Below are 25,760 nucleotides of genomic sequence, written 5' to 3'. Positions count from 1 at the left end.
TGAGACCCCTGCAAGGAGCCTGTCTGTGTTGTGCTCACTGCAGGGTCAAGATCTAGAAAATTAATTTTCAGCTCCCAGTCCTATGTGACTATGGGTATGTCTACACTGCAGTTAGACACCTGTGGTTGGCCTGTGCCAGCTGACTTTGGCTCGGGCTGTAGGGCTGTTTAATTGTGGTATAAATGTTTGGGCTGCAGCTGGAGCTCTGGGACCCTCCCACTTCACAGAGTCCTAGGGCCTGGGCTCCAGCCTGAGCATCTACACTGCAATTAAATAGCTGCTTAGCTTGAGCCCCACCAGCCTGAGTCAGCTGGCATGGACCAGCTGCAGGTGTCTAATTGTAGTGTAGACATACCCTAAGTGTGGAGTGTTCTTGGACCTAATGTTTAAAGTGTGACTTTGTATTTCATTAAAAAATAAACAGGATGATTGTGGTGATTCCTGGTTATTTCAGTTGTGTTTAAGTAACTCTTGTTTGTGTGGGGGGTTCTTTTTTCTTTTCTTCTTAACTAGACCCTTGTCTATGCTACATAATTTTGGCAGTTCTGGAGCCTTTCTAGTTTCCGAAATATCAGATATGTTTATGCATTATCAGTATCCTGTTTTACAAAAGTATACCATCTTATATATTTTAAAGTGCTTGTTTATAGGATTGCGTTTTACATTTTTGCTGCAGTTCCTTAGTGTCGTCTGCTGATGTTTGCACAGGGAGCTCCTTTGTTACAAACTAACTTCAGGTATAATGCAATGAGGAGGCTGTGACTGGACAGTGAGAAGGGGTAGGGGAAAGGATGAGGCAGCATCAATAAGATGCTGTGATTATTGAGCAAAAGCTAGTGTATTTCAAATATTTCAATGATACAGTGAATCTGTAAAAAGTGTAAGTAGGAGGTTTGTTGAAGTCTTGTGGCTTAAGTGAGTATTCAGAGGGAATTTAAAGGATTGTAAGGTAATGTAGATTGCAAGTCCCAAAACTCCAATTTTGAGGAGTTGGTCTCGTCATTATGTGGAAAGATACTTCAGGTTGACCCATAATATTTTGGGGGGAGTACTGTGTGTGGACACAGTAAAACTAGTTTACACAAGGAAGGTTGGAAAGTGTGTTAAACACTAAATTCTTTTGTGAGAAAAAATTATAAAATGGTTTTAAATGAGCCCGATTGAGTCCTCTAACCCTTAAGAGTAACCATATGTGCCCAATGAGTATTAGCTGATCAAGGTTTTGTTCTGCATTATCACATTTTTGCAGAGTGACCGTTTTTATTCCAAACAGATTAGTACATATCATCTTTCTCTGTTTGAATTCTAGCTGTCTGGTGATCCGTGTTCTGTAGAATCTAAGAAACCAAAACGGTCTGGAGAAATGTGTGCCTTCAATAAAGTCCTAGCTCATCTTGTAGCAATGTGCGATACAAATATGCCATTTATAGGACTTCGTATGGAGGTAAGTATTATGAGATTAAAATTTTCCTGGAATTTCTTTATACAAACTGATTAATTTATCTATATTTGGGGGCATGTGCTAACATGTCTTCTGACATGCCTGCATACTGCTCTTTCTCTAGTCCTCTTTGCCTTCCATCTAAATGTCAGGAAGCTGTTTGCATGGGCCAACTGAGTGCTTTAGAGCATGGTCCTCCTACTCCAGCTGCAGCTGTGACTCCCTGCCACAACTGATGCTCTGGAGAGGGAAAGGGGACAGGGGACAGTGAAGAGAGAAAAGGGGAGATAGTGGGATGTCAAGGGGAGACGAGATTGTAGTGTGGCCCCCTGTGTTCTCAATTTTCAATGCTCAGAATGTGAAACTGTCACTTGTAGAAAGATACACACTTCGGGAAAGTGCACACTCTCTCTCCCTCCCCCTCCCCCGCCACCCCCCCGCATGAGTTTGTTTGTTATAACTTAATGAAATCTTCCTTTTTCTTTAGTTGTCTAATATGGAGATTCCACACCAAGGAGTACAGGTAGAAGGAGATGGCTTCAGCCATGCTATACGTTTATTAAAGTAAGATATTGTTATACACTTCATTTTATCAAGTACGTGAAAAGTATTAGGAAAAAGAAGCATTTAAAGAGTTTGACACCTTGCAACACTAAACTTTGAAAAGCATTTTCGTTTTAAACAATGGCTTATTTTACACCCCCAGTCGTTTAAGGTAATGTGGCCTGTGGTGGGGAGGGGAAGAGTAGGAAAATAATATATTGCCCTTTATTGTTGGAACAGCCAGTCCTGGTGTCTGCTCATAGATGAGAATTGACCAGCTTAGGGGCGTGGTCTCTGTCTCTTCCAAATATGACAAATGCACAGCAGCTATAAGTAAGGCTAAGATTCTGTTGTGTATTTTTAGTAAAAGTCATGGGCAATAAAGAAAAATTCACAGAAGCTTGTGACCTATCCCTGACTTTTATGGCAAAATGGGGAGCTGCAGGGTCCCCACTCTGCCCAGGCTCAGAACTGTTGGGTTCCTCCACCTCCTGTGGCTCTCAGGTTGGGGCATCTCCGCCTCCCGCGGCGGCCCAGAGCGCGTGGGCGGCGGCCCGGAGCTTGCAGTTCCCAGCCACCATGGGTGGCAGAGAGACCCTGCAGCTCCCTGGCACTGCAGGCTCAAGTCACGGAGGTCTCTAGAGGTCAAGGATTCCGTGACCTCCGTGATAAAATCGTAGCCAAGATCTGTCCATCCTTGTTCCAGCCAAAGATGGCTTGCTAACCTAGCATCTCCTGCTACCATCCTTGGCAGGAATTGCAATTCTACAACTAGCCTGTGTCCCAGGTTTCCTGTGTATCTCTTAGCAATCGGGAGGTTAGAACCTTGGCTTGGGACGTTTCACCGTACCTCTCTCCAGGAATGTGAATTATACTAATACATCCAGCCCATAGTTCTTACCAGCTTCCTTCTCATCCTTCTGCCAGGTGAAGGCTTTAATATAGCAGTATATGGTTTTCTTGAGCTGTGCTTCCTTCTTCATTTATTTTTGTAGATTTGAAGTGTGCCCTTTTTTGTATTTTGGCACACCTGAAATTAACATAATTCTAAACCTTTTTTCAATAAGTGAAAGAAAAGGGATGTTCTGTAGAAGCCAGCAATTTTTATTTCCCCACATCTCAAATCACTTGTCCTCAAGCAAAAACTTGAATGCTTTAACAAGAGTCCCTGGTATTGTGCTCTGAAGATCAACAGACTTGGGCTCTAATGGACCAGTGGAAGGAAGCTAATTCCTAACCTGAGGGCTTTTCACTGAGAATACTCATCAGTAGGCCCAGATCCTAATATCTAGAGACAACTGGTTCAGGCAACCGCAGGTGACCTCTGTAGTGATAGCTCATGAGGAGAGTTCTCTGATGTAGTCATGGCTTAAGCCAGTAATGTAGGAATTGCCATGCTGGATCAGACCATTGGTGCATGTGGTTCAGTGTTCTGTCTCCCACAGTGGCCAATACCAGCTGTTTTAGAGGAATCCTGAAGAGAGAAACTGCTTGTAGAGGAAGTTTCTTCCTAAGCCCCCTCATTTATTGCCTAGCTTATACCCTGAATCAAGAGGATTTATATCCATCTTAAAAAATCCTCTTGTATAATGTAATGTAACCTTTTCATACTTTGGTAATGAAAATAAGCTCTACTGGTAAAGCACCTTTATACTGGTATAACTATGTCTACCCTAAAGTTGTGCTGCTTTAACTACTGATTTAGAAACAGCTATAGTTAAAGCAGTACACAACTGTGTATACAAGCCCTTATACTCCATATTCCATGTTTCAAAGGGATATATGAAGTCTAAGCAAGTTTGAAAGGAGGACTGTAGAGGGCATGTGAACTTTTAACAACTTTTAACTTTCCAAGTGTTGGAAAGAAGATGCAAGTTACATCAACTTAGAGTCCCTCTAGGAGAGGGGTTCCCAAACTTTTTGCCTGCATGACGCCATTTTAATGAAGTCTTTTTAGCTTGGGAGCCCAAAGAGCATGGCGGACATCGTTTTGAAGAGCAAAATGGTGTCCCCTTCACAGGGTGACCTTGCACGCACCATATGTGTGCGATAATGCCACGTGGAGAACGCCATTTTGTTCTATAAAATGACATTGACTGCACAGTGTGACCTAGTAGTATTGTGCATGTGAGGTCATGCTGTGCAAGGATGCTATTTTGTAGAGCAAAATGGCATCCTCCAGGCATTGTGACCTCGCATGCACATAGGGTTGCCAACTTTCTAATTGCACAAAACTGAACACTTTAACCCCTTCCCTGAGGCCCTGCCCCTACCTTGCCCTTTCCCCAAGGTCCCTCCCCCCGGCTCACTACATTTCCCCCTCCCTTGATGGCTCGCTCTCCCCCACCCTAACTCACTTTCATTGGGCTGGAGCAGGGGCTTGGGGTGCGGGGGGGGAGGGGGAGAATGAGGGCTTTAACTTGGGGTGCGGGCTACGGTGTGGGGCCATAAATGAGGGGTTCAGGGTGCGGGTTGGGGCAGGGAGTTGGGGTGTGGGAGGGGGTGAGGGCTCCAGCTGGGGTGTGGGCTCTGGGGTGGGGCTGGGGATGAGGGGTTTAGGGTGCAGGAGGGGGCTCCAGGCTGGGGGGTGGGGCCGAGGGATTCGGAATGTGGGAGGGGGTTGCAGGTTGAAGGAGGGGGTACGGACACTGGGTTGGGTTGCGCGCTCTGGGGTGGGGCTGGGGATGAGGGGTTTGGGGTGCTGGAGGGAGCTCCAGGCTGGAGGTGGGATAGGGCCGAGGCATTCAGAGTGTGGGAGGGGGTTGTGGGGTTGAGGGAGGGGGTATGGGTTCTGGGCTGGGGTTGCAGGCTTTGGGGTGGGGCTGAGGGTTTCAGGGTGTGGGAGGGGGCTCTGGGTTTGGGTAGGGGGGCTCAGGGCTAGGGCAGGGGGTTGGGGTGCAGTCTTACCTTGGGCGGCCCTTGGTCAGCGGGCTAAGGCAGGCTTCCTGCCTGTCCTGGCTCCACACTGCACCCCGGAAGCCACCAGCAGGTCTGGCTCCTAAGCTGTGTGGGGGTCCAGGAGGCTCTGTGCACTGCTCTCGCCTGCAGGCACTGCTACTGCAGCTCCCGTTGGCCCGCAGTTCCCGGCCAATGGGAGTGCGAGCCGGGGCTGGAGGTCGTGGCAGTGTGCGGAGCCCCGTGGCCCACACCCCCCAGGAGCCAGATGTCCTGGCCGCTTCTGTGGTGCACTGTGGAGCCAAGACAGGTAGGGACTAGCCTGCTTTAGACGCACAGCACCTCTGATCGGACTTTTAACAGCCCAGTCGGCAGTGCTGACCGGAGCTGCCAGGATTCCTTTTCGACCAGGTGTTCCAGTCGAAAATGGGACGCCAGGCAATCCTACGCGCAAAGTCATGCTGTGTGGAGCAAAATAGCATCCTCCGCACAATAGGGATCACTGTGACCCCATGTTCTGATGATCCCATATTGGGGTTGTGACCCACAGTTTGGGAACTACTGCTCTAGGGGTTTCTCTGAATTTGCTCATCACTATTTGGTGTATGAATATATTTTTGGGAATTAAAATATTAGCCAAGTTTGTTATATTGAATTTAGAATGAAGACTTATTTTAAAAGGGAAACTGGATCCCAATTTGAGGCCTGGGTAATAAAATATCAAAGTTGACATTAGACTCCTACAAAGACCTTGTTTACTGATGAGAGACTTCTGTAGAGAAAGTAGTTAAAGTTCTGCTTTAGCCAGGAGGGCAGAATTGAGCTCCTTTCAGAGGAATTATTTTGACAACAGCTTTGATTGTAGATCTATCTGAGTCTGATCTTCCCCTCATTTAACAATGTTTTGTAGCATTTTCTTATGATTTACTTGCATTGTAAGACTGGCATTTCATAGTTCGATACAGTTCTTGAAAGGAATAAAATACTGGCTTCGTTTCTCAAGTCCCAGTTCTCTTCCATTCATTGTTCTGCAGAGCATCTTTTCTTTCAAGTAAAGTTATTTACATGTCTTTCTGGAAAACATTTTAACATGTATTCTATATTATGCACTCATGGAACTGTAGTGTGTACAACTGTGCACTCTTTTCTTCATGGACAGAATTCCTCCATGTAAAGGTACAAGTGAGGAAACCCAGAAGGCTCTGGACCGGTCTCTCCTTGATTGCACTTTCCGATTGCAAGGTAGAAATAACCGCACATGGGTGGCTGAGCTGATATTTGCGAACTGTCCACTTAACAGCACATCTTCCAGGGAGCAAGGTTAGTTTTGCAGAAATATTTTGCAGATTTAACTCCTTTCTCTTTACCACGTTCTCTGTCAAATGCTAATCATTATTGACACTGCAGGACCAACACGTCATGTCTACCTGACTTATGAAAACCAATTGTCTGAACCAGTTGGAGGTCGAAAAGTTGTTGAGATGTTCCTTAATGATTGGAACAGTATTGCTCGACTGTATGAATGTGTGCTGGAGTTTGCACGATCTTTGCCAGGTACAAAAATATTCTCCTTTCCTTTTACACTTTTGGTGCATCTTATATAAATATGTAAGCTTTCTCACTCTACCTTCTTATTTTTTCCCCTTCCTCAAAAGAAATACCCAACCACCTAAATATTTTCTCTGAGGTTCGTGTCTATAACTACCGCAAGCTTATCCTTTGTTATGGAACTACCAAGGGAAGCTCAGTAAGTAACTCTCTTAGTACACTTCTAAAGCTGCATTTGAAAACAGAAACTATACAGGTTCAGAGCTTTTGGAACTTAAGCAAAAAGTCCTCCACCTTATTAAAATAACAGTAAAAAATTCATATTAACAAAAGCAGGGAAGCTATAAGTAATAGATGCAGACCATCATTAACTTGCTGGATGCCTAGATATTTGCATAATTGGTATGTTGTTAAATACCAGGAGGACAGTTATGGATGGAATGCTGTCTTAAAAAAAATAAAATGAAGTCTCTGACGAAACTTCTGAAATTTAATGTTTTTTCTACTTTTAATCTAAAAAGGAGTCATATGAAACATTTCCCCATTTTACTGTGGACTGTTTCAATGCCACATGGATCTATCATGGCTCTCTTTAACCTGGGTTTTTAGAGCATTTTTTTGCACATGTAGAACGTGTATTGTAATGGTTAGTTACTTTCCATAAATGGCACGAATAGCACACTGGATTTTGCATAACATTGCCATTACACGTTGGCCTGACCCATCATAGCGTCTCAGTGTGTTGTATTGGTGAGGCTGGATGCGTCTCAACTACATCTGTTTTGTAGATATTGAAGTATCAAGCGCTCAAGTCCAGTTCCCTTATCTCACCCCTTTTTGGTCAAATGAGGCTTCTGGTTTCTGAGTAACACACTAAGGAAATAGCCTAATTTCTTTCTATAGTTGCCTTTTCCCCCCATCTCTTGCTAATTATCCTCATGGGGATTTCCTAGATAAACTTAACAAAAAACAAAAAATCCAACCCCACGCTTTTGTAGAAAGCTATGCTAACTTTCTTCATGGCATTTTGACTTCAATTACTTTCATATTTATGTGTGTGTAGTTTTCAGTTTCTGGTTCACAACTTGCAATCTGATCTAGTTGTTTTATTCAGTTTCTAAGATTTCTTGTATTCTTCGTATTCTAGATCAGTATTCAGTGGAATTCCATACATCAAAAATTCCACATTTCATTGGGAACAGTTGGCCCAAATTCAGGTTGCAGTAACTGTCACAATACCATCCTACACCAGCTCCAGGAGATGTTCAATAAAACACCAAATGTGGTTCAGTTATTACAGGTAACTGTGTTTTATTTCTCTTTATGAAAAGATAGAATTTAGAAAAGTGTAAGATAATTAAGGCCCAGATTCTGATGTTTGAGGTTTTTTCCCAAGGGTATCAGAATCTGACCCTTAATAAATTACTGATAGTTCTTGCTGATTGAGGAAGAGCAGGTAATGGGCTCATTATCCTCCATGACTTGATTTTTCTTCTGAGGCCATGTCTACACTATAAACTTGGATCCATGCAAGTTATACCGGCATGAAGCCATCACAGTTAGCATATCGCTTGTGCACATGCATTCTTGGCTCCTTGCATCTGTGCTGCTCATACTCACCAAAAGTGCTTGTGTCGATACACAGTGTGGTGCACCATGGGTAGATATCCCAGTGTGCAACCTGCCACTGTCCAGCACACACTATTTTGGGAAGTTTTGGCAATGCATGGGGGAGTAGAAATGAGTTATGCAGGGTGATTGGGAGCAAGGGGTCAACTTCCCAGTGTGCGTCTATTTCCATCCCATAATGTCATCTATATCCCATAATTTTCACACCCTTTTTAAAAAAAAAAATCCTATGAACCCAAGCAGTGCTCCTCGTTGTCTGCCTTCTCTGACAGAAGCATGGAGCCTGTACATCTCTGTGCTATTGCCTTAAGTGTTGCAAGCCCAGGACACTCAACCTGGTAGTTGTGGAGCCACAAGAAGAACTGAATCAGCGGAGAATGTGACAATTTCTTTGACAGATTGCTGTGGGATATAGCGAGAACAAACTCAGCGTTGCTGGTGCTGTTCATAGTGCAGTTCCGAATGGTGGAATGCTGCTTTTGGGCCCGAGAAATGAGTGGTGACTGGTGGGATCACATTGTAATACAGGTTTGGGATAATGAGCAGCAGCTGCAGAACTTTCAGATGTGCAAGGCCACATTCCTGGCTGAGTGTGCCGAGCTCATCCACCCCTCCAGCGTAGGGACACCAAAATGAGAGCGGCACGGACAGTGGAGAAGGGAGTGGTGGTGGTGGTATTGTGCAATGACAGATTGCTACTGGTCAGTGGGAAATCATTTTGAAGTTGGAAAATCTGTTGTGAGGGCTGTTGTCATGCAAGTGTGCAGGGCTATTAATCGTCTCCTGCTGTGCAGGACTGTGACTCTCGGCAATCTGCAGGATATAATTAATGGATTTGCAGCCACAGAGTTCCTGAACTGCGGTGGAGCAATAGACAGCACACACACCCCTATTTTGGCACCAGACCATCTTGCCACAGAGTACATCAACAGAAGGGGCTATTTTTTTTATGGTTATGCAAACGCTGATGGGTCACCGGAGGCACTTCACCAACATCATTGTTGGCTGGTCAGGGAAGGTGCATGACGGTTGCATTTTTAAGAACCCAGGACTGTTCAGAAAGCTGCAAGCAGGGACTTTTCTTTCCCAACTGGCGGATTACTGTTGATGATGCTAAAATGCCAGTGGTGATCCTGGGAGGCCCAGCCTACCCCTTGCTCCCCTGGCTCATGAAGCCGTACATTCTCCCGGACAGTACCAAGGAAAGATTCAGCTCTGTCTCAGCTGGTGCAGAATGACAGTTGAATGCACTTTTGGTAGATTGAAGGGACAGATGCTGGTGGTGTTTCCTCACAAGGTTGGATCTCTGTGAGAAAAGCATCCTATTGGTTATAGCTGCCTGCTGTGTCCTGCATAATAACTGTGACGCAAAGGGGGAATGTTTCTGCCCGGATGGAGTGCAGAGGTGGAGTGGCTGTCTGCTGAGTTTGAACAGCCAGACACAGGGGCTGTTGGAGCTAAGGGCAGAGCTATACAGCTCAGAGAGAGTTTTTGAAAGTGCATTTTAACAGTGAGCCACAGTAATGTATTGTGGTATACTGTGCTCTACCTAGCCTGCTGTTTTGGGGCTTGTTAGGAATTGTGTGATGCGTCATGCACATCTATGAATATAACACTGTCAATGCACCTGTTAATTTTGCAGTGCTTGTACATTTATGATTATTACACTGTTTGACTGATCCTATGAGTTGTCGCATTGTACAATAACAAGTAAGTGGGTGATTTCATAACTGCTAGGCACTCTGCAGCATAAATTGGGAACTAATAATAAAGATGAATTATTTTCCAAATAGTTTTATTCAGTAAGAAAACTAGTGCAAAAAAAATTCTGTGCAATTTAAAAGTAAATACGTTAAGAACTTAATGGCATAAAGCTTAACAAAGGGAAAGAACGTTCATGTCCATTTTACCTATGCATAGGGCAGCTGTGGATCTCACAGGTTACTTAATGTGTAGTTGTGGTTGTCCTTAATGTCACCTGGGATGGAGTGATTCAGGGTATGGATGCAGCCCCTGATGCCACATGAGAATGTTGAGGGGGGTGTAGGGAGGTGCTGTAATGGAGTTCTTTATGTACTGCAAAGGGAAGTGAGCATGTGACTGTGGAACCTGTAGGTCCACAGGAATCTGCAGCATCTGTGTTTGCTACTGGAGAAGCCCCATTATGTCCTGGTGCATCTCCCTCTTCTTTTCCTGCTGGGAGTCCTGGGTCTTTTGCCTGTCCACTCTTTCCTTTTCCCGGCTGTTTGTTCATGGTCTGATGTAGCACTAGCTTACAGGATCTCACTGAACATGTCATCCGAAGTCATCCTCTTTCTCCTCCTTATCTGGCTCAGGCGTTCCGTGAGTGTAGAAGGCGAACCCCTCAAGACCAGAATAGCAGCAGCTGTAATTAAAACACACTGAGGTACCATTGTCAGTATAGTCACAATGGAAAGTGAAAGTTAAGATTCAGAACTCCTTTCCCTTATTCCCCATAAGTTGTAAACAAGACGTGCTTATTGACGCTTCTGCTTTGGGTTCTCGTGCATGGCGCCATTTACAGCACTAGCCATGGTGAGTATGGCCCACCAGGGGTGAGGGAAATGAGGAGGGAATTGTTTGGTTGCATGAAATTGAGTATAGGGCAAACGCACTGAGTACTAGCACCATTCTCCACAGGCGGCAGTGATTTTGGCTGACATCTGACTCCTGAGGGAAACGAGCACAGAGAGCACAGCTGCTGCTCGTGTCCTGAAGCCACCAGGGCCTGTATGTGCTAGCCTGTGTACTGCAACGGTGCTTGCTGGAGTCATTGCAGAATGGTGTGAGAGAGTGCCCTACAGTGGAGAAAGAAATAAGGCTGCCATCCCTAGAAACCTTTGGGAGAGGATTGCAGAGTATCTCCATGAAAGTTTCATCAGGATCACTCAGGAGGATTCAAGGAACATCCCTGTCTACATAAACAAACTGCTCTGCATGGCCCCTTTGCCTGACTCCACAGGGGAGTGAAAAGCAGATGGCACTGCCTTCTGTAGTTGTGCTGCTACCTCTTCTCCTATGAGTAAATTAATGAAAAGTTGATAGCTGTTCCTGCTAAGTTGGAATTGCCAAGACCATAATGGGAAATATATTTACAGACTTACCCAAGTATCCTTTCCCTTCATTGGGCTCACCCATGCTTAACTGGTGGGACTGACTGGACTGTGGTGGAGTCTCAAACAGGTCTTGGCTCACAGCATAACTGACCCCCCTGGTTTCAAGACCTGCTTCCTCTTTATCCTTCATGTTCACAGCAGGGGTCTGTGTCTCGGGTTCTTCAGAGGTATCCATGGTGGCGGGTGGGGTGGTGATGGAATATCTGCCAAGTGTGGCTTTGTAAAGGCATCGGGTCTGTGGCTCAGCACTGGATCGACGCTTGGCCTTCTGATGTGCCTGACACAGTTCCTTCATTTTCATGTGGCCATACTGCTGGTCCTTGTTTACCCCTTTTCTTGCATCCCCCATGCAATCTGCTTTTAGATGTTCATGTTTCTGCTGCTGGTCTCTAGCTGTGCCTGCACAGTCTCTTCTCCCCACAGGCCTGGGAGATCCAATATCTCCTGTTGACTCCAAGCTGGAGTGTGGCTGGAATGTGTAGCTGGCATGGTGATCTAGGCAGTTGCACAGAACTAGAGAGTTGCCAAGATGGACAATCAGAAAAAGGCATTTCAAAAATTCTCAGGGCTTTAAGGGCGGGGCCTCTGTGATCTCTGGGCAGTGGAGTTCACAATTGTGACTAGGGTGGTCAGTGTCAGGAATTGTGGGACAGATGCTGGAGGATTGTTAGGGTCAACATAAATAACGCATTGTCTACATTTTCACTTGTGTTGATCTCGGTACATTGACTGTGACTTGGGGAGGTGGTATTACTGTGTCGCTGTAACAAGGCAGTTATGTTGGTGGGAGACAAATTTAAGTTTGACCCAGCTGTGCATGTATCTATGCCAGGTGGCTTACAATGACCTAACTTGTAGTGTAGACTAGGCCTGGATCCCTTAAAGATAGACTCTGTGATTGATTGTGGAAGGTAATTGATCTCTCAGCGTCTGTTCTCTTGCAGGTATTGTTTGATACTCAGGCTCCATTAGTTGCCATCAACAAACTTCCAACTGTGCCAATGCTGGGTCTGACTCAACGCATCAACATTGCTTATCAGTGTTTCTCAATCCTGCCGCAGTCACCCACGCACATCAGGCTGGCTTTTAGGAATATGTACTGCATTGACATCTACTGCCGGAGCCGTGGGGTGGTGGCAATACGTGATGGAGCATATAGTCTTTTTGACAATAGTAAAATAGTTGAAGGTTTTTACCCTGCACCAGGACTCAAGGTAATTGTTTTTGTGTTTTCTGGCATCTTATGGAAGCATCACTCATGGTTTCATTGTGCAGGTTGAGATGAGCTTTTCATTTAAAGCCAATTTATATGTGAAGAATACACTGTATCTCCTCAAAATTACAGCACTTACTCTTTTTGAGCAGAGAATTTTCTGGTTTACAAGAAAACTGGTTAATTAGTATAAATTTATTTTAACTCAAAATGTGTCCAACAAGAAACTTAGCTCTCAATGTGAGACTGTTTTTTGTTTTTTGTTTTGCTCCTGAATGATCTTAATAATGAAATCATGCAGATGCTTCAGGCTTCTTTCATACCTAAGCCTCGTTTAAAGACTTTTTTAGGATTAATGGTAATTTTTCCCCATTCTTCATAGTTGAACGCTTCTTCAGCAGGGCCTGATGGATAATTTTCTACTTCAGAAAAGTCTATGTAAAACTGCCCTCTTTGAAAAGGCTGTAGTCTCCCATTGTTCTCAGCAGGACTGAAGCCAGAGGCTGCTCTTAAATATGATGGCTGGCTTGGCTCTCACTGGAAACAATGGGAGGCAGTGACCCTTTTGAAAAAGGGCACCTATGCTTCAGTCCTACTGAGAAATGGGAATGGCAGCCATTTTTAAAGAGGGCAGTTTCTGAATTTTCTGAAAGATTTTTATGCACCAGCCTCTGACAGAAACTTTCAGTTATGAAAATTAATGGCAAAGAATAAACACTAGTGCTAAATATTTTTCTTCAACATCTACCCTTGCTCCAGAGCTACACAGACGGTTGGAGAGGAAGTAGGGGTCTGTAGTGGGGAAGAGGACAGGAAGGCGGGGGAAGATTGGTGTGCTTGTGTGTAGGGGAATGTAGGAGGTACAGGAGAGAGAGAGGAAAATGGGGGTGTGCAGGAGGGAAAGAGGAATTGGGGGTGTGTGCAGGGTGAGATGCAAAGGGGAATCTGAAGTATAAATTCCCAGTACTTTCTATTGCTCTGGCAACACAAAGAAGCTCAAAATGCAGTTTAACTGGCCAGTATGCTCTGCACTGCTCCAGAATAGCATAAAGCAGCTAGAGCAGACAAGTGAATATGGCAATTTAAAGTTTTTAATTTTAAGGCTGATGCTTCATATCATTGGAAATATCTCATGGTACCATTCTCTTTGGATTTATTTTTATACTGATCACGTAAATTTTTGGGGGGAGGAGAAAGGGAAGTTCTTAGGCAAGCTATGTTCAGATGGAGTTATGGTTGAAAGTACATATCAGTAATTAGTAAAATACACCACAAGGATTTTACCATTTTAAAATCAACCCAAACATGGTAAGATATTGAACAGTTTGCATAGAGTTAAGGTTGTATGGGTAATATGTGGAATGGGTTGGGGAGAGAGAAAAATCTGACTCTAAAAATCAGTTTAGGATAATCCAGGACCAACAACACTAAAATACCTTAATCGTATGATTATTGCTTAGTGATACTATAGGGCAGAATTTAAAGTTCTCTGGATGCCTGCATTTCTGTAGGTTAACAAGTTTGGATTTATTTTTGATCAAATTAAGTTAGGTTCTGTGGGCACTCAGTGGTATTGTAGAGTCTTTCTTTAAAGGAGAGAAGAATCTCTTGAAATGACACAGGCTGATTTGATCATAATTCCTCCAAGTAAGTTGTATCTTCGAGAAGTGTGGTGGGTTTGTGGTGGTGGTGGTGGTTTTGTTTAAGAAACTTCCAGGGACTAGCTGTGCTCTTACCCTTTTTTTTTTATTCCTATTTTTTATAAGCCATAGATTCTGGAAATTAGTGCTGTGCATAAATGTCCTTTGGTTGCACTAGAAACCTCTCTTCAGATAAATATTTGATGTCCTTAATAGTCAAATTCATTGTCTTTTCTGTGCCAACTAGCTAAAAAACAAAAATTTCAAAGCCTTCTAGGAAATTGGTGGTTGGTCAGGGGACACTGGGAACGCAGATGCCTTTCCAGTTTACTTGACTTTCTTCTTGAGGATACCTTCTAAGTAAAGGGTTCATTTCTAGTTGAGGAGGTGAAAAAGGGAATTGTTATAAAGATAATTTTTACACTTGCAAAATTATAAGTACAACTACATCTCAATTGATGGTCCTATCTAAATTACAGAATCTTTATAAAATTATTTTCCAGTGACTAGTATGTGATGATTCTTATACACTTACTTCTGATTATTATGTACCTTATTTTATTTCTTGGTTAATGGTTTCCTTCAAGTTTTAAACCTTCTGAGAGCTGTTTGGCTTCACAAATGTTATAGATCTTCCTGAGTTTGATTTAATCAACCTGGAGTCAATTTTTTGTATTTGAGGGCTGGAGACGTAGATTTCCATCTTTTGACAATAGTTTGGCACAAGCCAGTAGAACTTAACAGGAAGGGGGTTGTTTTGCCAAAACTTCTACAGGAATAAACTTGTACTGATCTAGAAAACTAGAGTTGCTTAAAACATTTACTACCTTTTTAATAGGAGATTGGTATGAAAGGCTACTGAATTTTGAGGGTGAACTTGCCAGAGTGGCAAACAGCAACAGTTTCTTTGTAACCAAATTGGTCTTTGACTTCCTGATCTTGTGAATTGTATTTCAAGTAATGGAATTTATATTTTAATCTAGGGATAACCGAATAAGTTATAAATAGCACACATACGCTACTGCTATTGATGCTTAGATCAGTTATAAGTATAGAATTGCTGTTAGAGGCATGTAATAAATTATAATAATCAACTATATCCACAGACATTCCTGAACATGTTTGTTGACAGCAATCAGGATGCACGAAGACGATCTGTAAATGAGGATGATAATCCGCCTTCCCCTATTGGGGGGGACATGATGGATTCATTGATATCACAACTTCAGCCCCAACAATCACAGCAACAGGTAAAATGTAGGCAAAATAATAAAACCACAAGTTACACTGTATCTCCATTGTTCTCCATAATTATATCTACCTTTTTAGAAAAATGTATGTGTTGTGTCTTCCCCGAGAGGAATGGCAATAGCAGATGAGAAGCGAGTATAAACCAGGGGTCTCAAACTCAAATGACCACAAGGGCCACATGAGGACTAGTGCAGTGGCCCGAGGGCCGCATCGCTGACACCCCCCCCTTCGCTGCCCCCAGCCCAGCCCCCACTCCACCCCTTCCATGAGGGCCCGCCCCTGCCCTTCCCCGCCCCCATTCCACCCCATTCCCCAAAGTCCCCGCACCACTCCCTGCCCTGGCCCCGGCCCCACGCTGCTCCGCTCCAGGAAGCAGCCGGAACCACGTCCCTACAGTCCAGGGGAGGGAGGGGACTCGAGGGCACAGGGCTCTGTGTGCTACCTTGCTGCTCCTCCAGGTACCTCCCCTGAAGCTCCCATTGGCTGTGGTTCCCTGTTCCCGGCCAAAGAGAGCTGCAGGGGGTGGTGCCTGGAAGCCAGGGCAATGCACAGAGCCCTCTGCCGCCCCACCCTGGGGCCGCAGGGACATTGTGCCGGCCGCTTCAGGGAGCAGCGCGGGGCCCCAAGGGGCAATCCTGCGGGCAGGATGTGGCCCACGGACTGTAGTTTGCCCACCCCTGGCCTGGAGGTAGGCCAGGTGGGGAGGGTGCGGGCTGCTTGGTGGGCCGCAGGAAATAGCCCTGCGTGCTGCATGTTTGAGACCCCTGGTATAAACTATAGTGCTTTGAATTAGCCCTTGGAAGATTTATTCATGTTTTAAAATGTATGTTTACTTTGAGATAGCATTATAGATAGCACATAGATGGCACATAACTGCCATTCTGGAGAACCATTCAACATGTCTTATTTAAAACAGAAGAGGAGCATGTAATTGAGGGGAGACAATGTGGTTTTAAACTACAAGATTTTTTTGGTAACCTGAGGACCTGTATTGGATTTTTGGTCTTTGGAGGGTGGAAGTGAAGAAGAGGGTGAGATGTGTAAAGGTAGTGTTTATGTGGTTTGAGGGAATCATAGAATCATAGAATATCAGGGTTGGAAGGGACCCCAGAAGGTCATCTAGTCCAACCCCCTGCTCAAAGGAAGGGAGTGAAGACTTCAAAAACCGTGGAACAAAGCAGCAAGCCCAGAATAAGGAGGTCTGAAGACTTGGATGCTATGGTGTTAAGCTGATTAGACAGATCTGATATCAAACTACCATCAGTTTTTTGCGGAATCTATTAACATTAGTACTTAGTAGATTCAGTGTGAAATCATTGAAGACTTCCATTTTACTGTGTTGACACTTTCAGCCATTTGCAAAACAGGCAGGAGCATCAGGAGCTTACCCTCTTACTTCACCACCCACATCCTATCACAACACAGTGACCCCATCTCCTTCCATGATGCATACACAGTCACCAGGTAAGATGGCTCTCAATTCTATATTGGCAATAGATGTTATGGAATGTACGCTTTTTATATTCTCAAGAATAGTATGATTTACGGCATACTTCTCTCATAAAGTGACCTTCTGTTACTTATGAGGCATGCACAGTGTGGTTGGTCTTAGCTACACTGCATGTGAGCTCTACATGAACTTCAGCCATGCTTCCTTAATTGGCATTTACTGTGCTTGCATAACAGATAATTATTTTTACAGGCTCCTAAATTGATCAAATCAAACAGCTTCACTTTTAGAGGTCCTTTTCTGAAAAGGCTATTTCAACTTTCTACTCCCAGACGTTTACACTTGGGTAGAGACCAAAACTAAGTGTAAACTTCAAAAAGTTATGAGCACCTGAGAACAGAGCTTAAATTGGAAATAGTTATGCAACCTTAACTGTAGTTAGTTTGATGCGCCTGCTATAACAAGGAAAAATGTTTTACCTATTGCCTAAGAATGTCATGTATTATACGTGTAAAATGTACTATAGAATTTCTAGTTCACATTTGCCTTTGAAGAAGGATTGGTTACTGAATAAATTGGTGGTATGGTTGCTGATTCATGTCCAAGATGTAGCTTCTGGGGGTAAAGATAACTCGGACTAGTATGACATGTCTCTAAAAAAGAGAGAGCACTTTTTTCTGATTTTTCTTTGCTATTGGTTTACTCAAGCTTTTGAAGGAAAAGTAGGAAACAACAATGAATTGCTGTTTGTATCTGGCTATCTTTATTAGGAAATCTGCATGCTGCAAGCTCCCCTAGTGGTGCTTTGAGAGCTCCATCACCAGCATCATTTGGTCCAACTCCTTCGCCTTCCTCTCTTGGAATAACAATGGGACAAACAGCTAACTTTGCCAGCCCACATGGTGAGTTCTTGTAATAGTACATCTCTATATTGACATGAACAATAAACTTTCTTAAAATTAAGCCCTGTCTGTGCAGACTTAGAGACAAGGTAGGTGAGGTAATATATTCTATTGGACCAACTTCTGTTAGTGGAAGAGACCAGCTTTTGAGCTACACAGAGCTCTTCTTCAAGTCTGGAGATTTACACTGTTTGGAATAATGAGTGTTCAGCAATTGGCTTGAAATAGCAGTTTGTGTGGATGTGGATTTTCTTGGTAATTATAGCCATACAGATGCTTTCAACTACTTTGAGGTGTTGCTAGTCTATTGAAAATTAAGTACAGTAACTCCTCGCTTAACGTTGTAGTTATGTTCTTGAGAAATGCGACTTTAAGCAAAACGATGTTAAGCGAATCCAATTTCCCCATAAGAATTTATGTAAATTGGGGGGCGGAGATGTTAGGGAAAAATTTTTTGCCTGACAAGACATTATATACACATACAGTATACGTTTTTTAAACAATTTTAAACGAACAATTTAATACTGTACTCAGCAATGATGATTGTGAAGCTTGGTTGAGGTAGTGGAGTCAGAGGGTGGATCGTCCAGTTGATCCTCTTGCTGTTCTTTCCAAAGTGCTTGGGGGTGCTCCAGCTCCTCTCTCCGAGCATGCGATGGCCTCTCCCCTCCCCCCCAGCCTCCTGAATGCCACAAACCGCTCCCTCCCTGTGCCTCCCACCCATAGCAATCAGCTGTTTTGGGGCATTCAGGAGGTTCGGGGGGGCAGGGAACGCTGCACACGGAGTCCTTGCTCCTTCCCCCTCTCCCCAGAGCCTCCTGAATGCTGAGAATCCGCTGATTGCTGCAGGTGGGAGGTGTGGGGAGGGAGGGGGGAGTTGCTGATCCGTGGGGCTGCCTGCTGGCAGGCGGGAGGCGCTGCGGGGGTGAACGGGAGCTGATGGGGAGGCCACCCTGGTTCCAAGCCCCCACGGACAAACAATGTTATAAGCAAACATTGTACAACTTTAAATGACTATGTTCTCTAATAGATCAGCAACGTAACAACAAAACAGCGTTAACCGGGATGACATTAAGTGAGCAGTTACTGTACCAATCACTCACTGCCCCTTACTAATATGTGGAAAATTGACCTAGACTATCATGCAGTATCACTAAGAGGCCATGGTTTCAGCTGAATTTAATTACTTTACCCTGTATCTTTAAATGTAAAACAACTTCTGTTAATTACCTTCACATGCAGCTTGAATCAAAAAGGGAAGTAATTGAGAACAAGCTAAAGAGATTCAGTAACTTAAAACTTGAAAATTGTTGACCAAGTCTTGTTTTACAGTGCACAAAAAAGTGCAACTGATCCTTCCCCCCACTTCAGTTATTGAATTACTTGGAAAACTCTATTCAAATTACTTCTGCTATAATTACAGTACATTAGATTCTGCTCTCGATAACACCACTGCTACTTAAATCACCAAAAATTAAGAGTGGATTTATTTTTCAGCATATCAGTCAAGTAACTGAGAAACAGTCTGTTGTAGACACTATAGTCTGATTTGTTATTAGAAGTATACACAAATGGATTTTATTATGGAACTTTACTGCAGTGAAGTGAAGTTACTGAGGCATTTTCCCGAGTAAACTACACCCTTTGTCTTTCACTATGTCCAGCTTTCATACAGCTAGTGGGAGGCAGAGATCTGCTGTAGTCAGTGGGACTCTGTATGGAAGGATCCCTTTGCAGAATCTAGTTAATAACTAATAGAATTTAAAGGCAAAGTAATAAGTGTGTAAACTTATATTTTAAATTTAATTCTTTAAAATGCTTACATCTTACAGAGGGAGTGTGAGATAAAAGGAAGTGGATGCTGTGTCATACTGGTATTTTAAACGGAGTTTTTGAATACTTCGTTTGAAAGCATTGTGTGTGAGCCATATTTTCTGCGACTTAAGAAAAGCTTTAATTAAAAAATAACCTTGAGAATTTCACAGGTACCATAGACCCTAGTTCACCCTACACAATGATGTCGCCCAGTCAGCGTGCAGGGAATTGGCCGGGATCTCCTCAAGTGTCTGGTCCCTCACCAGCTGCACGCATGCCTGGAATGTCACCAGCCAATCCTTCTCTCCATTCTCCAGTCCCGGATGCCTCTCATTCCCCACGAGCTGGAACAAGTAAGTTATATTTAACAGTATTATAATTGTGACGCACTTAAAGTTAATATTTCTTGTTCCATCTCTTTTGTAGCATTCCTTATTTTTATCTGCTACCCTTTAGTAGTAAAATAATACTTTGCTACATATATGCATTTATTCTGGCCCAGTGTGAGTCTTAAATAATTAATAAAAAATGGAAAGCAAGTCAAATCATGGTTAACACTGGATCTGTTTTTATCTGGTTCTGAAGGTTTTTTGTTTATTTACTGAGCTGTTGATATTGAATATTTGTGTTTAAGCCTTTGATACCTCATGGTGAGGAGAAGTCCAGATGAATAGCAGCAGTGTGAAGAAGATCTGAAAGTACATATGAGTACAAGAATAGTAAAATGTCACACCAACACTGTAAAATGATCTTGGCAAGATTGATTTAACTATACTTCTTGATCACTTCTGCCCACTGTTTGAGTACAAAGTTGCCATCTGCTGGCTCACCCCTAACCTCTGATGCTTGGGAGAGAAAAAAGGGCCAATATACTAGTTGCTAACATTACTGAGATTCTCTGCATGGGTTGAGTATAATCGCCATAACTACTTGACTTTGTTGCTATAGCTGGGCCTATGTTGTATGGCAGCTAGTGCTGTAAATTCCCTTGAGGAGGAGCTAACTGGGAAGATAAAGCAAAAATTAGTCATTAAATATATGAAGTTGGCAAGATGAAACTTCTGCTTTCATGGTAATGCTATTAGTTTTGTTGTTACCTCTTCCTCCAAACCCATCCCCATTTACTTCTGGGTTTTGTCCATCAGTTCCATGCTGTCTGACACCATGTGAGCTCCCTGGGGCAAGGACTGTCATCTTTGTTACTATTTTGTACACTATCTTCCAAAAATTTGAAAACATAACGTGCAGTCAAACTCTGTATACTTTCAATAAGGGAGAATTTTTCTATTTCCATCAGGTTCCCAAACAATGCCAACTAATATGCCTCCGCCTCGTAAACTACCTCAGCGCTCCTGGGCTGCGTCTATCCCCACGATCCTCACTCACAGTGCCTTGAATATTCTACTGCTGCCCTCTCCTACTCCTGGGCTTGTACCAGGACTAGCTGGTAGCTATCTTTGCTCCCCTCTAGAGCGATTCCTTGGATCAGTTATTATGAGGCGACACCTTCAGAGGATCATCCAGCAAGAAACGGTACTTAAATGATTAATTGGTAACTCCCTAAGTATTGACTTTCAAGTGTAAATTTCTTAATAGTTGTTTGTCACATGCTTGCATTGTAGGTCTGGTTCATAATAAATCACAGACTATTCTGTCTGAATTGTAATTGCTTTCAGCATCTGAGAAAAAGAGAAAGTAAGAGCAGATATCCAGAACGTTGCTGCTAATAAATGTTTCCAACTTTCTAGTTGGAACACCATACACCTTCAGCATCCATTTTGAACAACTGTGTATAATACATCTAGAATAAATGAAGTCCCGTGATTAGAGTAGGGGTTGAAGTCAGGATTCCTTTGTGTTCTATTCCTGGCTCTCTCACTGACTCAAGTATGAACTTAAGAAAAAGTTCTGAATCTCCCTGCCTCAGTTCTTTTCATCAGTACGATGGGCGTAATACTTGCCTAACCCTCATATCTGGGCGGAGGGGTGTGAGGGCTTAATTAATGCTAGTAAATCTCTATATAAATATGGAGGATCTCAAACTTACATTTTAACTTTCTTGCTTAGGCTATTCATGCTGCTGGCAAAGTGAAACAGTAGTGTATCAGTCTATTAATGTAGTTTAACACAGAATTAAATCCCCTTCAAAGTTAGGCTGACCGTATTCTGAAGTCCTTAACTTCAGGGAATCCCACACTTCTAGGTGTGGAGTCTCCTACTTACCTGACTACAGTAAATATCTGGTCCCTCTGTGTAGGCATTTACATGTTTCCATCACAGTAGTATCTGAGTTCTTGATAAATGACCCTTCCTAGCTGTACGCAAAATATTGTGTGATTTCTCCTCCCTTCCCTTGTGCCCTTCCCGCCCGCCCGCCCCCCCCCACCAAAAAAAAGGAAAACCTGTGCAGTCGTATAATGTGATAGCTGTTCTTTTGGGAAAAAAAAATGAATAAATAAAAGATGATGATTGGGGCCCAGATCCTCTGATACCCAGTCCCCCCTAGGTGCAGCAGGTTGGGGTGGAGAGCCATTATGGTGTCAGATTATGGATCCCTGATCTTGGGGATGGTTTTACTCTAAGTGGTGCATGGAGCAGGCTTGGGGCTGCTCTGAACTTTTCCAGCTGGCTGTACATTCCAAGGAGTCTCTTCTCTCCTTCCTCTCCCCCCCCACCCCACACACACACAGCTGGAAATGACCAGAACTCAGCATGCTCTAGCCATACCCTTAGCCCTAGGGATGGGGAGGAAGTGCTGAAGATTCCCTCCATGCTGAAGTAATCAACAGCTGTGGAGAGGTCAGTTTCTACTCCTTTGTGCTTCCAGACCAATGCAAAAGGAGCAGAGTTGGGGCCGGGATCTAGCACTGTATTATTCCTGAAGGTGATGTTTTTATATGGCCAAAACTTAATTGGTGCTCTTATTAAAAGAAATAACCTTCAAAATTTTGGGGGGGGGGGAGGGGGGGGGGTCTGAGGAGTGAGTTTGTTTTTCTCCTGCTCCATGAAGTACTAATTAGATGTGTTTCTGTTCATACAGCTACAGCTAATAAACTCCAATGAACCAGGTGTAATAATGTTTAAGACAGATGCACTGAAGTGCAGGGTTGCCCTTAATCCGAAAACCAACCAGACTTTGCAGCTAAAAGTAACACCTGAAAATGCAGGACAATGGAAGCCAGAGGAGCTACAAGTTTTGGAGAAATTCTTTGAAACAAGAGTATGTACTTAAACTACTAACATTCAGTGTCTTGTTTTGAATGTCACTTTAATATTGGCCTATTTTGCAGCTCTTATTCATGAGTAATTCTCTTGATATCAGTGGAACTAGTGATGAGAATAAGGGCTGCAGGATAAGAGTAGAGATTAACAGCTATGCACAGTTGTGGTGCTATATACATAGCAAATGGACCAATTTTGATCTAGATGGACCGTACTAATTGGTATTGTATTACTGTAGGTTGCAGGACCACCATTTAAAGCAAACACGCTAATAGCCTTTACAAAACTACTAGGAGCTCCTACACATATCCTCAGGGACTGTGTACACATCATGAAACTGGAGTTGGTAAGTTACTTTTTTTAACTTTATTGACAATATTTAGACTACTGAACTCCAAGTCTGTGCTTAAGATAATAAAAATCTGTTTGTTTGTGACTGCAGAATGAGTTCCACCCTGTAGTGTAAATGACGATACAGAATGTAATATTAAATGCATAAATTCAGTAAAGATGTGTTCACTGTGCTTCTTACGAAGAGGTCAACAAAAACTTGTCCTCTCCCTAGACTCTAAGCATTTGATGAAAATAACACAACTGTGTGTTTGTATAGTATTATTTCATTGCTCTCTCAGTGTAGATTCACAGAACCATTCTCATAGCAACAGGAGATTAGTTAACTCTTAATTATATTTATATTAAATGTGAAATCATCTGAAAGCTTGAAGAGTTTAGCTTAAGTGTCATTTAACAGTACCAACATGCTACTGTGATCAAACACATATGTTACCTTAATGTGCCTTGCTTTGTCATGTTCTTTGTGGCATGTTTTTAAAACAGTTCCCTGATCAAGCAAGCCAATTGAAATGGAATGTGCAGTTTTGTTTAACGATTCCTCCCAGTGCCCCACCAATTGCACCTCCAGGAACACCTGCTGTTGTGCTGAAATCCAAAATGTTGTTTTTCGTAAGTATAATAGCTGTCTTTATTAAAAGCTGCCGTGTGGACAGGGTCTGAAAGAAGAGCAGTGTTACAGCTAGTAGAAGGGTCAGTTCTCTAAACCTGGCTTCTGTCTGCACATGGCATGGCTACTCTTGGCTAGTAACCATGGTAGCTAAAAATGTTGCTGTTGCAAGAAGCCTAGGGTCGCATACTGGGGTTTTGGTTTTTTTTTTCTATCACTCGTTCAGCACACTTTTTCCCTTTCTGTGGCTTTGACCCCATAACTATTCCTGCGTACCTTATTTGGCTAGTCGTCTTCCTTGCTCTCTGGAGATGCTGTGATAAAGTATCCTAAAATTCATTGCTTCATGCACTGCTGGTGCCATTCTGTATTTGTGTCCTCTGGTCTTTCTGTTCTTTGCTTAAACACTATGGGATAGTTGCTTGCATTTTCCCAGAATGTTGCGATACAAATGTGGTCTGATGTCAGGAGAGCCACTGTGTGGACACAAACTGAACTGTGTTAATCGTCAGGCTTAGATGATGGTGCCTTCAACCCGTTACAAAATCAGTTGTACTGGCAGTGCGAATGGGTCCTTAGGAGGTTATCTCAACTATAGCGTCTTGAGACTGGATGTAGATTATTCCTAATTATTGAGCTGTTATCTGTGAAATACGAGATGTGTATAAAATATAGGCCTAGAAATGTTTAGAAGTTTTGCTGCAATGAGCGGTTCTGTTTTGGACAGTGGGCTCATATAAAATGGGAAGAATTTATTGTGTATATGCAGTAGGAGGAAGACAATGTGGAAAGCTATGGCCACAATTCGTTTTACTTCAATACCTTTTCTTAGGTATAGAATCTTTATGTGAAACCTAGTTTTTGTGTGTTACTGTATTGAAAGTGCTCCCCACATAGAGATAATTTAACAGGAAATGAAATAAAAAAGGACCTGACTACAAGCTAGGGCTTGAAGTAGCAAGGCAACTATCCTAACATTATGTGTGTGTCTGAAAAATACTGTTTCATCTTAATGCACTCTTTATCGTTTTTGTTTTACCCACAGCTTCAGTTAACACAGAAAACTACAGTCCCACAGGAAGCCGTTAGCATTATTGTCCCAATAATTTATGATATGGCTTCGGGTACAACGCAACAGGCAGACATTCCCAGGCAGCAGAACTCTTCCGTTGCTGCTCCCATGTTGGTTAGCAGTATTCTAAAGAGGTTTGCAGAACTGAATTCTCCACGACCAGGTACTGTACATATCCAGTAGACAGAACTCAAGAAGTATTCAGACTTAAGAATAAGTGGGATTTAGTTTTAGTGATTTGTAATGCATGTCTGTGTGGAGAGAGGATCGATCAGCCTTTCTTGAGGTGATCTTCAGGTCCCCATAGGGTTAATTTATGTGTTGTTGAGTACTATTGAGACCATACCAGTCATTTGTGCTAGAGGGTTGTATTAATGGCACAAGCTAGTTTACTGTTTGTCTAGGAGGTAGAATGCATGTATTTTGACATGGCTTATGCTACTGCAGTCACAGCAACATAGTGTTCATGAGTGGACTCAGTGTAAATAACAATTTTAATGCTGTGGTAAAACATCTGATTTCATGGTTTACCATAGATTAATAAACCGTTTCCATAGAATAGCATAAAGATATATTAAAGCCCTGATCAAACACTGTCCGTGTATCGTGAAGAATGAAAAATGATCGGAGTGATTGTTTGCTGAATGTACGCTTTACCAGTGTTGTCATGGGTGCAGTGAAAACTTTCACTTTCTACCAAATGTGCTGTGAAGCTCTTGCATGTAAGTTGTTCCTAGGAATGAAAATTGTTTCAATTTTGCTGCAACGTTTTTATTTAACCACTAAAAAAAAAAGTGTTTTTTTAAAACACACCAGCGATAGGGTTTAAATGGTGAACTCAAAGGCTGAATTCTGCTTCTGTTCTAAGTATTTATATATCTTAATCTAATTCACAATACTTTTGTTATGCTTGATGCTTCATTTGGAGTGACAGAATTTTAGAATGTTAACATCTTAAATTGCTAGGGATGTGCCTATTTTTATGCAGTCATGCCACGTTCACATTAATATTTCATCTTCTGTTATATTAAACTTAATAGC

At 42.9% G+C, this 25,760-nt stretch overlaps 1 protein-coding gene across 2 annotated transcripts in view; it reads left to right on the top strand.

Moving 5' to 3' along the window:
• The window catches only part of MED14 (mediator complex subunit 14), a 52,159-nt gene that overhangs the window by 21,829 nt on the left and 4,570 nt on the right, over nt 1–25,760 (top strand). The window contains exons 15-30 of one of the 2 annotated variants that reach the window (XM_037902523.2): nt 1,310–1,444; nt 1,929–2,005; nt 6,039–6,199; nt 6,287–6,433; nt 6,535–6,626; nt 7,575–7,727; nt 12,138–12,407; nt 15,153–15,296; nt 16,665–16,761; nt 17,518–17,649; nt 19,635–19,817; nt 20,762–20,997; nt 22,505–22,684; nt 22,925–23,032; nt 23,524–23,649; nt 24,693–24,882. In XM_037902523.2, coding sequence (XP_037758451.1) covers nt 1,310–1,444; nt 1,929–2,005; nt 6,039–6,199; nt 6,287–6,433; nt 6,535–6,626; nt 7,575–7,727; nt 12,138–12,407; nt 15,153–15,296; nt 16,665–16,761; nt 17,518–17,649; nt 19,635–19,817; nt 20,762–20,997; nt 22,505–22,684; nt 22,925–23,032; nt 23,524–23,649; nt 24,693–24,882 — 2,431 coding nt within the window. Of the gene's footprint in view, nt 1–1,309; nt 1,445–1,928; nt 2,006–6,038; nt 6,200–6,286; nt 6,434–6,534; nt 6,627–7,574; nt 7,728–12,137; nt 12,408–15,152; nt 15,297–16,649; nt 16,762–17,517; nt 17,650–19,634; nt 19,818–20,761; nt 20,998–22,504; nt 22,685–22,924; nt 23,033–23,523; nt 23,650–24,692; nt 24,883–25,760 lie in introns of both variants that reach the window. The other variant, XM_007064453.4, reaches the window with a different exon arrangement.

Source organism: Chelonia mydas, chromosome 1, assembly GCF_015237465.2.
Source record: "Chelonia mydas isolate rCheMyd1 chromosome 1, rCheMyd1.pri.v2, whole genome shotgun sequence".
NCBI classification, from domain to species: domain Eukaryota; kingdom Metazoa; phylum Chordata; order Testudines; family Cheloniidae; genus Chelonia; species Chelonia mydas.
This window is presented reverse-complemented; position numbering and strand designations above follow the sequence as displayed.